This window comes from Pantherophis guttatus, chromosome 3 (assembly GCF_059756535.1).
Source record: "Pantherophis guttatus breed Tessera chromosome 3, ASM5975653v1, whole genome shotgun sequence".
Taxonomy (NCBI): Eukaryota; Metazoa; Chordata; class Lepidosauria; order Squamata; family Colubridae; genus Pantherophis; species Pantherophis guttatus.
Window position 1 is genome coordinate 37,895,099 of NC_142065.1, and position 17,075 is coordinate 37,912,173.

General features: G+C 35.6%; 1 protein-coding gene across 32 annotated transcripts in view; it reads right to left on the minus strand.

The window, feature by feature from the left end:
• The window catches only part of PPP1R12B (protein phosphatase 1 regulatory subunit 12B), a 139,835-nt gene that overhangs the window by 43,373 nt on the left and 79,387 nt on the right, over window positions 1-17,075 (minus strand). For 20 of the 32 annotated variants that reach the window (XM_034414215.3, XM_087889308.1, XM_087889307.1 and 17 more), the window contains 5 exons: window positions 13,534-13,550; window positions 12,618-12,753; window positions 11,167-11,271; window positions 10,539-10,592; window positions 8,221-8,271 (listed from right to left, as the gene is read on the minus strand). In XM_034414215.3, the coding sequence (XP_034270106.1) occupies window positions 8,221-8,271; window positions 10,539-10,592; window positions 11,167-11,271; window positions 12,618-12,753; window positions 13,534-13,550 (363 nt within the window). Of the gene's footprint in view, window positions 1-8,220; window positions 8,272-10,538; window positions 10,593-11,166; window positions 11,272-12,617; window positions 12,754-13,532; window positions 13,551-17,075 lie in introns of those variants that run through there. The other 12 variants (XM_087889305.1, XM_087889309.1, XM_087889304.1 and 9 more) reach the window with 2 other exon arrangements.

Sequence of the window (17,075 nt, forward strand, 5' to 3'; positions counted from 1 at the left end):
TTAATCTGGTTGCCCCAGCTTCGTGGCAGCTGCAATGGCTGCCATCCCCTGCCACCACGTCATAGAAAGTTTCCTCTGACCTTTGAGGAACTTGCCTGTTCCTCTTGGTCTTCCGAGGTAGCTCTCCTTCTTCCCCATCCCTACAGGACGGTTCTGGTCCAAAGACCCATCGGCAGTGGTTCGTCAGTCTGGGTTTTCGTGGAGCTCATCAGAGCCCTCTAATTCCCCGACTGTCTCACCGCGACGCTCTGTGTTGAAACTTTTAAAACACAAAATTTCCCATTTAAAATATGTTAATAGTTGTACCAACTTTATTAAGAAATACAAATAAAATTTAAAATCTTTATTTTCTTCAAAAAGTATCTATTATAATAAAGAGATTTCTAGGTCTTTTTTTTTTTTTTTTAGAATTTTAAAAAATTTAGTTTAGGCTATAACCTTTATATAAGAAACCATTTTTCTAAAAGGAAATATGTTCAAAATATGTTTAATATAGTTCCTCTAAAACAGTGTGGAAGTTGGAATGAAAGGTTTTAAAAAAACTGAATACTTCAAGCAGCACCTAATTAGGCCATTAAACCTGCCTATGATAGATTTGCGTTATCTTAAGAAAATGTAAGATTATTTATCTAATAACTCAAAGTGTAAATGAGGCAGAATGCAGAAATGAACAAAACAATTTAAAAGACACCCACTATAATTATATTCTCTAGCATATTAATGCTAAAAAATATTTTGTTGAGAAACTGAATGTTTACATCCAAAATAAATATATCCTTGTAATAACAATTTCCAGGGAAGTCACTATACAGTAAATCTAACACAGTAATCTTCCTTTTGGTGTTTTTTTGGTGATGATTAGAATAGTTTATAAGGGCATGTAGAAGCAATTAGTTTCCAAATTACAAACCATAACTCTAATTATATTCAATTACAGGCTCCTCCTCTTTATTATTTCTGCAATTTCAAATACATTAACTAAATCTTGCTTCACATATATAGCCATTTTTATTTCATACTCCTAGAATTCCCCAGTTAGCCTTGATTTAGGCTAATCTTCAAAGCCACTCATGCTCAGCAGAAATGCATCTGAACATTTGTACTTCTTATTCTTTTATTTTTAAAGCACTCTCTGTTCTGCCAAAGATATGAACAGATAAGAGCCTATCCCACAGCTGGATGGTGGGAGAGGTAAGAGGCTCAGAAGAGACTTTTCCTAGGCTGTAATGAAGATGGGGGGTAAAGGTAAAGGTTCCCCTCGCACATATATGCTAGTCATTCCCGACTCTAGGGGGCGGTGCTCATCTCTGTTTCAAAGCTGAAGACCCAGCGCTGCCCAAAGACGTCTCCGTGGTCATGTGGCCAGCATGATTAAACGCCAAAGGTGCACGGAATGCTGTTACCTTCCCACCAAAGGTGGTCCCTATTTTTCTACTTGCATTTGTACTTTCAGCTTTGCAAGGTAGATCAGATAGGAATCACAACCAGATGAACTAATTCTATTTTATTTAAAGTTACATTGCCAAAAACCTGGAAGTCTGAAAGAACTTGCCCCTTGCCCCACCCACTAATCACCTGCTGTCTCTTATCTGACCATTCCCTTGGCACCATCTCTTAGCCTAATCTCCCAAAGCCTTTTCCACATACCATCACAGCAATCCGCACGTAATTACTGCAATGTATCTGTGAGGGAAAGAGATTCATTTTCCTGTTGGGTGAGGGCAGTATACAAATCTGCCATGCTGTCAAATCTGTTGAAATTAAGAGGGGGGGAAAACTGGTTTTAGCTGGAGTTTGCAACCTCCTCCTCCTCCTCCTCCCTACCACAATTTTAGCTCACCTTTATTTTGATAGATATGTGCTGAATGGTAGCAGTCTTAAAAATCTGTTTTATATGTATCGGCAGTCCTTTTTATTTATCAGACATATCTCTCAACTTTGTATTAGAGAAGGAACTGTATGAGAGGTTTTGAATAGAAGAGAAACTAAATTAACTCTCTCCTACTCTGAGTTTTAAAAGCATCCTGCACTACCCCTGAATGTTTCAGAAAATTCCTTTGAAACTGTGGTTGGCACACATTAAAATAGTCTTAATCTACTCTGATGTAAAACACTGAGGCACAAACCATTAAAATCACAATATATGTACTTCAGTAAGCCAAAATCTTTTTCGTATTATGCTTCACACAATCACACTTATTGTGCTGAGGAATATTGGCAACAAGCAGCTTTAAGAGTTTTATGACATTGCTTGAATCAGATATCAGTTTAGTTTTTTATGTCTCTTTGTAAGTGAGCTGCAGACAGTAAGAAAAAAAAGTTGCTATACAACAGAATATGAATGTGATTCAAAAGTGAGATTTTTGAAAACTTAATAAGCCTAAATAAAATAACAGCATTGGCAAGACTGAGGTAAAATGTAGGCATACTGGCTATATTAAGTCAAGGTGACTCTAGTATAAAAAGAAACTGCAGACAGATACAGCATATGATGCAAGAATGGATGTCATTCAAAAGACGTAGACATGATGAAAATGGTCTTTATTATTCTCTCTCTCTCTCTCCCCCCCCCTCTCTCTCTCACACACACACACCAGTGGATTGTATTTATTGAAAAAGTTACCTCAATAAATAACTCATGAATAAGGCCATCAGGGACTTTCATAACTTCACACATATAAGTCATGTGCTTTAAAACATTCTAATATAGATTAACAGCTATATACTTCATCTCACATTAGTAAGAGATGGAATGTCCACATTTACAGTAGGTTATTTTAAAAGTCTTTTTTTTAAGAAAAAAAGCATTTGCTATACAGATTATACAGTAGGAAGGCACAATGTAACTATAGCAGCATCCTGATATTTCTTCTGATGTTGCACATTATCAACAATAGATCAAAATGCATTCCCATTTCAGTTCTTTATTAGTTCATCTATAAATACATTCAATCATGTGGAATGATGCATATCAAGCTAGGTGATGTAGCCCTTCTCTTGCAGCTGGATTGTAATGTGAGCTACTGAAATGTCTTCTTTTAAAGAGACAGAGTTCAATTTAAATGGAGCTCAGCTTCAAAAAAAATAATCATACAGTAAAATCAGTTTAAGTGTTTCCTTTAAAAGTTATTCTGCAACTGGAACCATCCCCAGTAAGTCAGGAAATTGCTTTCCTCGCTATCATGTTTTTAAAGGTTCAGGAATTCTTATTCTTGAAACAAAAATATTTCAGAAGCCAAGCAAATCTGTAATTGCCTCTTATATAATAGGAAAATAAGCACCAGGAGACAAACAAAAGAAAGGCACAAAAGTACCTATTGTGCAGGCAAGCAGTGATAGCCTGTAAAATCAGTTTTATCAGGCTACTAAGGGCAGCATAACGTATCATCTCATTTCAGCAATCAGAAATTGCAATAACAGGAGAATGACAGTTGTTCAGAGCAGGTGATTGGAGAGAGGGGTATCAAGCAGGAGGAGCTACTTTAGAGGACAACTTCTGCTCCAACCACTCAAGCACTAAATAGGTTTTTGTTAAGTCTGAAAAGAACTGAAAGCCCAATAAAGAAACAAGAAAACCAGAAGCCTGACAATATCCTATCAATGAATCCATTGATATCAAGAGACTTTTCCCAAAATTGTGACATGGAATAGGCATATTTCAAGACTAGGGGTGAGGAAGAGAGAGAGAGGGGGGGGGAGGGAGGGAGGGAGGGAGGGAGGGAGAATGAATTATGCAAGAATAATTTCCCCTTTAGGATCAGGTCTACAGCTCATAGTTCGAGACCTGAGTGCTGTGAGACAGAGTGAGCTCCTGTCACTTGTCACGAACCTAGCAGTCAAAAGTATACAAAAGAGTAGATGAATAAGTGCTGCATATAAGCATGTGAGAAGATAACAGCATTCCATCTTTAGCTTTGTACAGCAGCATAATGTCATGCTGGACAATTGATTGCAGAAACGTCTCTGGATAACATTGGTTCTTTGGTTTAAGAAACAGAATGAGCACCGCCCCCTAAAGTTGGTCACAACTAGTGAGGTAAAACCCATGGGGACACCCTTACCTTTACCTTTTTAATAACCCCTTTGGAGGAAGAAATTTATTTATTTATTTATATTTATTTATATTTATTTATTTATTTATATTTATTTATTTTTGTCAAGCATGTATTAGATAATAGATATAAGTATAAACATGATTATGAATACATGAAATGGATACAAATAAAAGGGAACATTAGGACAGGGATGGTAGGCATGCTGGTGCACTTATGCATGCCCCTTAAAGACCTCTTAGGAATGGGGTGAGGTCGACAGTAGACAGTCTAAGGTTAAAGTTTTGGGGGTTTGGAGAAGAAACCACAAAGTCAGGTAGTGCATTCCAGGCATTGACAACTCTGTTACTGAAATCATATTTTCTGCAATCAAGCCTGGAGCGGTTTACCATAAGTTTGTATCTACTGTGTGCTCGTGTATTGTTTTGGTTGAAGCTGAAGTATTCATTGACAGTTAAGACATTGTAGCAGATAATTTTATGTACTACACTTAGGTCGGACCGAAGACTGCAAAGTTCTAAATTGTCTAAGCCCAAAATTTCAAGTCTGGTGGTATAAGGTATTCTGTTGTGAGCAGAGGAGTGAAGGACTTTTCTCATGAAATGGATGCAGGATTGTTTTCTTTTGGTGGATCTAAAAGTTTGAGGGACCTTTGAAAAATATATTGATGTGCTTCTGTAGTTTTTTGAGCAGCTGGTTCCATTATAAAGCAACATGTTTTAACATGGCCATTTAGAGAGAATAAAAGTTGAGAAAAGTTTTTATATAAAGATATTCTGTGTAAGATTCCTACATTTCCAAAAGCTAGAGTTCATGAAGATTGGACTTCTTAAGATTATTTATGGAAACCTCCAGGCTAATTAAAGAAAAAAATCCTCAGTTTATGCCAACCTCTCAGAAAATAGAAACTTGACTGAAGTAGATATACATTTGAGAAGAGCCAGGACTGGTATCTCCAGTATTTAAATAAAATCCCTTGATACTTTCTCCATCCACAAGAGAGAGGGTGACCGGTCAAGTGCACCTCTGTCAACAGCTACTGGCTGGAAAACAGGTGGAAAGGTAGGCAGACATTTCTAAAGACAGCAAAGGGACAACGTACAACCTTTGTCATCATGACTTCCGTTTGATAGTTTTGATAGCTTCATGTTGTACAAATCATGGACATTATTTATCACATTATTACTAAAACATCTTCAACATCTCTCAGTTTGTTTCTGGTCCCAATTCAAAGATACAGATTTTAACTGTAGAGAACCTGTGGGAGGTACTTACTAAAGTGTAGCCCTATGACTGGGAAGACCAAATTTCCATTATGACATTTGGCCAGTTGCTCTTTCTTAACTCACTCCTCCTAATAGGTTATTGTAAGGACAAATAAAGAAGATTCATACATAAACTGCCTTGAAGAAAACATGGGATATCAAACAAACCAACAGAACATAAGATATGATATATTGGAAAGACGCCTGTTTTTACGCATTCCTATTCACATGATTAAATCTGAGACTTTGCTTAAGATACCATCCTTGCTGAGGTATAGTAAGTGGGCAGTTTTGGAACAGGACTTTTATGAAAAGTCCCTCAAGTGAGGTCACATGATTGCTACTTTTTAACACTTTTTGCTGCAATAGAACTTTATATGTTATGTTCTTTCTACTATTTTATAGTTTATTTATTTATTTATTTTTGTGATTTATATGCCGCCATTCTCCCGAAGGACTCAGGGCGGCTTACACAACAATCAATAATACAAATCACAATATAACAAAATAAGTTAAAAACCCCTTAAAAACCATATTTAAATTTATTACAGTTTGTGCAACCCCTAGCAGATCAATTTATTTGATGGAAGAGCCACGTCTTCAGTTCGCGGCGAAAGGAGAGGAGGTCTGGGGCTATCATGAGCTCGGTGGGCAAATCATTCCAGAGGGTTGGCGTTCCGACAGAGAATTCTCTCCCCCTGGGGGCCGTCAGTCGACATTGTTTGACTGAGGGCACCCTGAGGAGGCCTGCTCTGTGGGAGCTCACAGGACGGTGGGAGGAAGGCAGAAGATGGTCCTGCAAGTACCCCAGGCCTAAGCCATGTAGGGCTTTATAGGTAAGTACCAGCACCTTGAAACAGACCTGGAGAGCCAGTGCAGCTTGCGCAGGAGAGGTGTTGCACAGGAGTAACGAGGAACTCCCATAACTACCTGCGCGGCCACATTCTGGACCAGCTGGAGCCTCCGAATGCACCCCAAGGGCAGCCCCATGTAGAGGGCGTTGCAGTAATCCAACCAAGAAGTAACAAGGGCGTGGGTGACTGTGGCGAGGGCATCTCGGTCTAGGAAAGGGCGCAACTGATGCACAAGATGCACTTGTGCGAAGGCCCCCCTGGTTACGGCTGTCAGATGGTCATCCATGGACAGCCGAGAATCCAGGAGGACACCCAGATTGCGAACCCTAGTGGACACGTTACATTTCTAATGGTGCTTTTAGTTTCAGTTTGCATAATTTCAGTTTAAATTTTAGATTTGTTTTTAAAGTTTTGTAAGCTGCTCTGGGAAAATTTGTTCTGAAAGGTGGATTATGAACTTTTCAAATATTTAAATCTATACATTAGCATTTTATAATTATGGTGGGGTTGGTTGACATGGAATTTAAAAAAGTGATTCTAAGAAACAAACTCTGAAACCTCCCAACTCTCTGAATCCTCACAGATATTACATTTCACATAAAATCTGAGGTAGGGATCCTTACTTTGGAATCATGCTTCATCCAAAATAAGTGTTCATGACTTTCTTACATAATTACCAATTGTGCATTTAATTTATGCAGTAACTAAGGATAGAGAAAATACATGTAGCAAAGGAAATTCAATTAAATATTATTAGTAATAATTTCAGAAGATACAATGAATTTCTTGCAAGGAAATTGGATATTGGCTCTGTTAAGTGTCAAAACTTTTGAGACGTGAGTTTTAATATATTGATGCTAGGTTAAAAAGTTCAAATTACATTATTCACATATATTTTAATATGTACCAAATTCATATATGAATAATTGCAGATACCGACCCTGGATATCTTTAAATTCATTGTAATAATATATGTTAAGATACATACGCACACATACACACATATGTATGTGTATACGTATGTAAGATCATATAACAATCGAAGTCAATGTTTCCCAAGTGTAGTAGCAATTTTCTGACATGTGCCCTTTAGTAACCAGAATTTGCCTGTCGGAATGGCCATTGTTAAGAATACTGAGAGTTGAAGGCCATACATCTAAAAATTGCCAGGACTGGGAAACATTAATCTAGGTGCAGAAACCACAAAACATTACTTAGTAACTTATCTATCTTTCAAAATACACAAAATGATTATTTATATTTAATGGACTTAAAATTATTGACAAAAGGTTTCATTTACCATATAATCTTGCCGTAAAGCTGCAATTCTTATTACTCTTTTGAATATATATACTTAAAACAGTAATATTTAAGGCTTATTTTAATCTTTCATCTTTCATTGGTTTTTGGAAACAGCTTCTTGTTTATTTATTTATTTCTTAAATTTATACATATTTATAATTCTACAAGTAGCAGAACTATTGTATTCCAGGGAACATTTTTTCCACTAAAAATATGGAAAACATTTTTGATAATATGAACTTATCTCCTTCCCAGTGCTCCATATTAAAAGAATCAATCAAATAGGAATAAAAGCTTCATTTTTAAATCATAAGAATTTAGGTATATCCAAAGGCAAGCGTTTGAGCAAGGAATGTAATAAGAAAGACTAAAATATTTGTCTTACAAGGAGGAAAGTCTTTTACAAGTAAAATACTGTTTCAACTTTTAATTAACTTTCAGTTGAATCAGTAGGCCAGTATTAGAAAGGATTGGAAGGAATCCTTAATAGCCAATATAGGCACAGATAACAATGTTTTGATAAAAATGCTGCAGAATAGATTGCACCAAAATTTGGAAGAAAAATATTAGAAAATGCTTCCAACTCAACCAGAAAAGCATAAGGATACCATTGCTATTTTAAATGAGGGAATTTAGTGGGAGGTTTGAACAACAAGATTTTAATTATGATTAATACTATTCTTACATAGTAATTTAAAAGATGAGACTGGATTTAGAAGATGGTAAATAAATGATACATTTTCATACCTTCATCTCTTCTTCCATTTCAGAAAGCTTCCGTTCAAGGACTCGTTTTTCCTGTTCAGGAAATATTTTCATAGTGATCATCTTTCATGAGATTTGAGAAAGTACAAGAAATCTCATAGGCTTAAGGGCTTTCAAACACAATCTAGTCCTACTCCAAGACAAAAACATTTGTGCCATATAATACTTCCCCTTTCTCAAGTCTTATTCCCATTATCCTTTCTTGTTTCTTTCAGACACAGTAGCTGTGTTCTTTCAATTTTTGATTCTATTTGTTTCTTCACATAAATGCACACTCAGACCAAATCAAATTTCCACATCTCACTGATAGTTTTTTTGTACTTAGATAACAGAAATGACACCACAAAGGGCCAAATTCTTGCCCCAAACTACTAGATATTTTTTTTAAATAATGGGAGCTATGCACTGGACATACCATTCCATAGCAAACAATACCAATACCAGTGACAGACTCAAGAACCAACATCCATCTTTTTTTTCCAGAGAATAGCAGCAAAAAAGAAAGGCACCAAGAATTAATTTATGGCCCCTAGAGTTTTCATGTCATTTTGATAAGATTGTATATTAGGCACACTAAAATTCTTGTTTACTGACAGGCCTTGGAAGAAACAGAATTTTATTACGGATTAGGCTTGATAATGATTATGTAACATATATTAAGCATATGTTTTACCTGTAGATCTAAACAATAGTCCTTGACTTACGACCACAATTAGGACAAATAATTCTGGTCATAAGTCAAGTCACTAGGGTGTAAATCCAGTTTAACCAACAAAACTTGGCAAAAAAAGGTCAGAAATTGTGATCATGTGTCCACAGGACACTGCAAATGTTTGTAAATGTGAGCACATTGCCAAACAGTCAAATTGTGATCACGTGACTGGGGATGGAGTGGTGGTTGTAAGTTTCAGTTCAGGTGATAATTGAAATTTTCAGAGCTGTTGTTAAATAGTTGTTAAACAAGGACTACCTGTATCTGAAAAGGTTTTTTCAAACCATTATCCTCAAAAGTAACCCTTTCAAGTAATTGGAATATCAGATATTAATGCTGTATGTCAACATATTTTTAACAATTTTGAAACAACAAATTATTCTTACTTCAGGTTTTCAAAATCAAAATGAAATCAATAAATACTCTAATATATAGCATTAGCTGTACAACTATACAATGAGAGCTATGTCTAACTCATATATAGTATTAGTTTTGTCATACTGCAAAATCCAGGCATATAATGAACTCTTCAAAAAATAAAGTGCTTTAAAGTTAATAAAAATATCAGTAAGCTAGCCTGAGAGCTTATTGTCTAAGCATAAGTATCAGTTATCATTTTTGGAGGACAGGCCCTATTCTCCACCACCCCCAAACCGATTAGGAAAGCAATTTCCAGCCTTCGTACCACGTATTCCATTACAAGTAGCATACTGCATCTTTTGTTGCTAGAAGCAGTATTGTCAAATTCAGATGTTGAAGTTCACTTCATTGTAAACAATCACCTCCACTCCAATTAGCTACTGTGTCCTGTGGCAGGTTCTACACAATGGGCTATCTGCCCCCCTCCCCAGAAAGTAGGAACTTGAGATTTTTTTCCCCTTAATTTTATTCTACCTGCTCTCCTCCTTAGTTCTACTCTATTCATCTGCCTGCTCCTAGTATGTCTAAATCCTTAGCAATTATGAATAAGGGTAGAAAACGAGCCAAAGAAAACAATGAATCAGGTTGCTGGACTGGTGATACTCTGGGCCTTTTCTTTAACAATTTAACTGTTGTATCAGTGAAAAGCTGAAACTTTTTTTTTTTTTACAAGTTCACCAATTAGCCAAAGAAATGATACATTTTCCCCTCCCCCACCTTTTCTGGACAAGGTGAAATTTATTAGGGCTCTATCAGTTTCCCCTTCTAGTCAAGTGACAAGAATGGAAAAATGGTCTCCCTTTTCCTTCTCCACCATATATGGTTACACCAAATAGGAAGGGAGAATAGAAGGGTGAGTTTGTAGAAGATGTTCCTACAAAATCGGACAGAACACCGTGCTGTCAACATAGAACAAAAGACTGAAAACTGGAAAACAATTTCTTCAGCTGCTTTAATTTCCAAACAGTTTACAGAGAGCAGCCAAATAGCTTAAGATGCAATGCAGAAATATTTTGAGAATTCAATAAGTAACTTCAGGAGCCAGATATTATCCAAAAATAATTGGATGCTTTAGGAATCTTTTGCTAGGAAAAGAATAATCTTTGCTGTTTGGTTTTCAAAATATTTATACAATCCAAATAGATTCTGAAAACCTGTAAAGACGTACCCTTTTTTCCATCTCAAGCATACTTGAACGATCTGAAGTTTTCTCCTGTTTCTGCTATTTAAAACAAACAAACAAAATACTCTGTTACAAAGTAATAATTTTTGCAGTATTGTTTAAAACAACAATCAAGTATTTATTAGAAATCCAGAGCATACGTAGATTATTGCACTCAGTGTTTTTTCATTAATTCTCTTATCAACAATAATAAACTTTTTAAAAAATTTCCTCTGTGAAGTTTCCAAAAGATGCCCTAATTAATTCATGAGCCATAAGCCAAACTTCAAAAGAAATACAGTCATTTATTAGGAGCACCATTTCGGCAATATTTGGATGCAGTTAGAACTAATCCTACATAGATTTACATTCGCCTATGACCCTGTCTCTCTCCCCTCCTCCCTGGCCATATCATAAATCACATTCTCCAATTAACCACTTTGGCTGGCTGTGAAACCCAAAACTCTCCTATTGATTGCGGTAGAAAAGCATCTGTGGAATGTAATTTCAATTAGGGAAATCAATCAGCTCCACCAGTTCTCCCTCCCTCCTGCTCATGGCAACTTGAAAGCTTTGCAAGTTGACATTACTCCTTGTTTTTTTCAGTACATCCCTGATTTCCCAGTTTCTTCACCTGAGTTAGTTTGTCCATTTTTGACTTAATATCTGCGAGTTCTGCCTGGGCATCTTGCAGTTTAGATTTCAGTTTCTGATTTTCAGACAGGGCACTCTCATAGAGCTAAACAGAAAAAGCAAAACAAAAGTGGAATTATACCTCGGTATTGGATAATATTCCATCTACTGAACAATTGATGGTGACATATTGGAGAATGATAGTTTGCAAGACTTGCTATTTCAGATCCTTTAGAAGAACAAGTTTTATTACAGCTCAATTAATTTTCAGCCAACATCTTCAGGTAACTGCATAATTTCACAAGACCCCTGCATCACTCCAGGCACATCCTTTTAGTTCATGTGGAATAAAAGCATGGTCTAAACGTACTTCTCGCAGCACACTTTAAATGTTACCAGATAAAATTCAGTTCAAAGTGATTATTCGCACATTATTTCATATACCATTTTGGTTATTGATCCTCCAAGTAAACTAAATATATGCTCAAATGCAACTTGGAAAGTCCAATAAAAAAATTAGACATTATATTCAAATTTTACACCAACATTTTCTTATTCCATACAAAGGGAACCCAATCAAAGTCAACAACTCCATGGAAAAGGCAAACATAGGAGTGCAAATACAGTTATTTATAATACAGTCCAGACCAGGGGTCGGCAACCTGTGGCTCTGGAGCCACATGTGGCTCTTTCACCCCTCTGCTGTGGCTCCCTGTTAGTCCCTGTTACCCACCGGCACATGATTTATTGAGCTTCTCAACCCCTGGTAGGCCAATCATGGATAAATCCAAGAAAAGTAAAGTTTTAGAAGAAAACAGAACATTTAATTCATCTACATATGCTAGTTTTGTGGCTGCTCAAGAAATAGTCAGGCACGGGAAGGGTTTTGTGGCTCCCGGTGTTTTCTTTTCTTTGGGAAACTGGTCCAAATGGCTCTTTGAGTGTTTAAGGTTGTAGACCCCTGATCCAGAAAACTTCATTAAACTTGTTTGAAGCTGGACTTTAACATCATTTTCTTGATATATTTCTTTTATTGGGGCTTTAAATCTTTATTACTCTATTGGCTTCTTCTCCAATGGTTTCCAGCTACATTCGAAACTGCTTTGTATTAACTGATAAAAAGAAAACAGTGGGAATTAAAGAAGGGCTCAATCTTAACTAGTGATACAAAAAGGGTAGTGTGGGAGCTGGATATGGCCTGCAAACATCCTTTTTGCAATTCCCAAAGACTCCAAGTGGGTAAGCTAAATATTTTGTATTTTGCATTGGGAAAGATTAAGAGGAAAATAAGGTCTTAATGTCCTGATTCCCTATTTAAATCTCTTTATCACCTGCCTCCCATGGTACCTGATCCCCTTGGCATGTGGCTATTGAGATAATGAGAGAAGCCTAGTGCAGGCTTCAAACGAAAAGAAAGAAAAAGAAAAGAAAAAAAATTCAGCAATGGCCCACCTTTTTATAATCCTTGCTACTATCATCTTCTGTTCTGCTGCTGAGAGCGGCTCTTCTGGTATAGGCACTGGTGCGGCCTGAGGGTCGATCACTATAGGTATCACTAATGCCAGTGCTTGAACTTGCTGAATCCAGCCTGAAGTTAGATATGGTTTAAAACAGCTTCATTTACTTTCAAAACCATTTACAACTTCAGGAAAAAAAAAACAGTTCTTATAGAAGAGATACCCAATACAATGACAAAAGAATAACAAACTACTAAAAGTATTTACCTGTAACCTAGCAAGTGTAGAAGTGAAAGAAAGAAACGTTCATTCAAAAACTGACAGAAGAACATAATATTTGAAAAACAAAGGAATTCAGATAAGAGGTGACCATACTGATCAGATAAAAGATGGTAGTCTTGAAAACAAATACAGGTAGTCCTCAACTTATGACCACAACTGAGCTCAAAATTTCTGTTAAGTGAGACATCTGTTAATTGAGTTTTGCCTCATTTTGCAACCCTTCTTGCCACAGTTGTTAAGTAATCACCGCAGTTGATAAGCCACAGTCGTTAAGGGAATCTGGCTTCCCCCTTGATTTTGCTTGTCAAAAGGTCGCAAAAACTGATCACATGACTTTAGGACACAGCATGGTCATAAGTATGAGTCACTTGCCAAGAATCTGAATTTTGATTGCATGATCATGGGGATGTTACAAAGGTTGTGTGAAAAAGGTCATAGGTCACTTTTTTCAATGCCATTGTAACTTTGAAAGGTCACTAAATGAACTGTTGAGAGAGAGAGAGAGAAAGAGAGAGAGAGAGAGAGAGAGAGAGAGAGAGAGAGAGAGAGAGAGAGAGAGAGAGAGAGAGAGAGAGAGAGAGAGAGAGAGATGCATGCTCTAACAAAAGCATGAATTCTGGAAATCTTACCTGGAGAGTCTTTCATGCTGTAAATAGAGATAAAAGAAGCTCAGATTAGCAATAACAAAAATAAATAGTTTTAGCATTAAAGCTGGAAAGCTGAAAATATGACGATTATGAAAGTAAGTGACAAATAACATAAATCCAGCAGGGCAATATCTCTGGAACTTATCTAGAAACTTTTTGAACTATTTAAAAATATTGCAAAATACTGCAGTCTAGAAATTAAATATATATATATATTAAATATACCAATAATAGCAGATATTTCTGGCAACATTAAGATAACCTTGGTTAGACCAAAGTATCAACATGAACTTGAAAGAAAGGTGTTTATATGAAATATTTATATTAAATAAATACAGAAGTGAAGTATGAACTGAAGATCTTTTAAAAAGTTAAAATCTCATTCTTATATGACTAACTAGCATAGACAGTCTTATATTTAGGCATTTGTCATTTGTTACAGAAGAATGAAACACATATTCACATTCAGATAAACACACTATTCTTTCTGGAGATCTAATGTTTAATGCCAAAGATTTTTCCTTAAAGAAATTCTGTCAAAAGTGTATATTTGTCAAACTAAGTGGTTTGTTTTCACATTAATTACATAAATGATTACAGAAAAATCTGTGAGCATTTATCTACAGGAAAGAACTTTATGCACATGCAGAGATATTTAACTATATAAATAACTGAAAAACAGCCTTTTATCTTTACTGATTAATTCTGAGATTCTGTTTGTATATTTATTAGTTTTTTAATGTTGTACTTTTTAAACTTTAAAAAATCAGAATTAACTTTCATTTCATTTTTTCAGTATCAATCTTAAATAAATCACATGCTCTCTATTTTATATGGAAAATGTACTACAATTAATATTAACCTAAGTAATGTTTATCACATTCTGATGTGCAGCTGCTGTTATTTGGTCTCAACTCTGAAATAGAATTTTTAAAATTTCTTTACATACTACAAAATTAACATTAAAGAAAAATCAGCTCCAAATTTTTCTTTATAAACTGAGTAACTTAGAAAGCAAATTAAACTAGATAATCTAGGCTTTAGGATTCAAGACGACATCAGCTTTCTAAATGTCATACCCACAACTGAAATTTATGAAGTAAATTATTTAGAAGTAAAACCTCATTTTATGTCAGTTTTAAAAGTCATGTTTATTTTAACAAGCAAATTATTTTCTGGCCATCAGCATTTCATTATCCAACATTTGGATATTTTTCTGTTAATGGCTCTAACAAGTTTTGCTGCTTAGAATAACTTAATACAGTTCACCATTATTTTGTATGTATCTTAGGCCAAAGTTTCTTTTGCCAAAAATGGAGAAACACAGAGGTACCCTGTTTCTCACAAAATAAGACATCCCCTGATAATAAGCCCAATCAGGCTTTTGAGTGCATGGCAATAAGGCCAAATGCTTATTTCAGGGTTCAAAAAAATATAAGACAGGGTCTTATTTTCAGGAAAACATGGTATATGAAAACTCATATCCATGCTTAACAAAATAAAATTATTTTTAATGAAAATTTTCCATAATATGTTAAATATGGAGACAATCCACTTAAAGTATTACAATGTAAGTACTTATATTCTGCAAAATAAAATAATAGCATATAGCCATCCTTGTTTGGGCTTGCAAGTTAAGCAGGACTGAGACTGGTTAGGACTTGGTTGGGAGACCACAATAGAATTCCTTTCTAGCTGTAAACTACACTGGGAAGTAAAAAAATATTCTGGAAGAATGCAGCAGGAAATTATTTCTGTTATGCATAAAATTGTATGGATAGGACCATGTAGCCGCCAACCAAGCACCACTAGGGAGATTTTACTTAGAATACTTTCAAGCAGAAAATTTGTCAAGAGGAAGCACAATTCCAATCAAAGTACAGAGGCTAGTTTTCTCTAATTACATTGCTATGAAGGAAGTACTTCTCTGTGTAAATATATAGCATTCATCTATTTAACAGGGGTACACCACAAGGACTGCATTTATTCGAAAGGAAGACAACCCTGCATTTCCAACAGCTTTCCTGTTTATTCTATTGTCAGTATATCTCCTATTTTAAAGACAAACTAAGGGAAAATTTAATCTTTCTAGCAAACAAAGTTGGTATATTGTTCTCAGGCATATCATGTATTCAAATGTAAATGTAAAAAAAAGTATGAGTGTATGTGTGTTATAATCTATAACTTCCATGATTGAGGAATAGTAGATATGGCATCTTTCCCCTGTAGTATCTTACTGAAAACGTATGTCCAGTTTTACATTTTAATTAATACTTTTTGAGCATTACATGACAATACAATTTAGATGTGGTACAAAGAGAACTCAGTACCAGGGAATGGTACAGTTACAGCAAACAGAATGAAATAATTTCTTAAAGAAAGGGATATAATGCTGACCACACTTTTCAGGAATTACGTTCCCTGAAGCAGAAAGAATTGTAACTCCACTTTTGCCAAGTTAGTCAAGTGAATAAAAAACTAAGTAAATCACAGGAAATTATTTGACCTTTCCTATAGTCCCCATTGGAAAGCTCCAACCTCTTCTGTACTTGTAATCCTTACCAGTACTTGGTTTGTTTGCATCCCACATAAACCACAATTGCGTAACAAAGTTTTTTAAATCTAAAGCTGAGACAAGAGTCAGTTTCTGTGTTGTAGACACCTTTTTCAAAAAAAGCCGACTTAATGCAGGGATGCATTTTAAGGGATGCATTTTAATCAAAACTGCAAGCAGCTTGTATGATATATCCGGCAAAACTGCTTAAAGGTTTTCTCAAAGAAAAAAAAAAAGGCAAATATTAATTTGGTATGTCAATTAGAATGTTATGTAAAAAAAATAGACCTTTCCTTATTTGTTTTTGTGCCTTCAAATCAGTGTAATTTCTGACAAATGTGTGGACAAGTTTTCTTGACAAAATTTCACAAGTGTTTACCATTGTTTCCTTCCTAGGTCTGAGAGGTAATTCCTGGCCCAAGGTTACCCAGCTGGCTTCGTGCCTAAGTGGAACTAGAAGTCACACTCTCCCAGTTTTTAGCCTGAGACCTTTAATCACTAGGATAGATAACAACATAAGGCTGCCATAATTATAGAAGTCTACCATTGATGATGGTCCACAAACTGTAATCGGTACAGAATGTGACTGCTCTCTCTGTATTTAGGCTATTAATAGAGTTGAAATGGAACCTTGCAAATCAGAGCATAGCATAAGAGAAACAATATGTGTTTCTTTGTACATTAGTGTCTTCCATATCCCACTGTAAGAGTAGATACAGGAAACAAAGAGAGAGAATGTGTCAAACACTTAGCTAATAACTTGAGTTTATACTTTGTTTCCTGGATAGAAAGCTGCCGCAAAACCAAAAGAGAAGCAACAGTTTAAAAGCAGTAACTCAGCCAATCTACAGAATACTAAGAAGAGCCCGAGAGAATTTTCCCAAACTCTTTTTGGCTGACCTAACTGTGAGCCTGTGGCAGTAGTGAAATAAAGAAAAATGAACAAATGAAACTGCATTGCTATGTATTT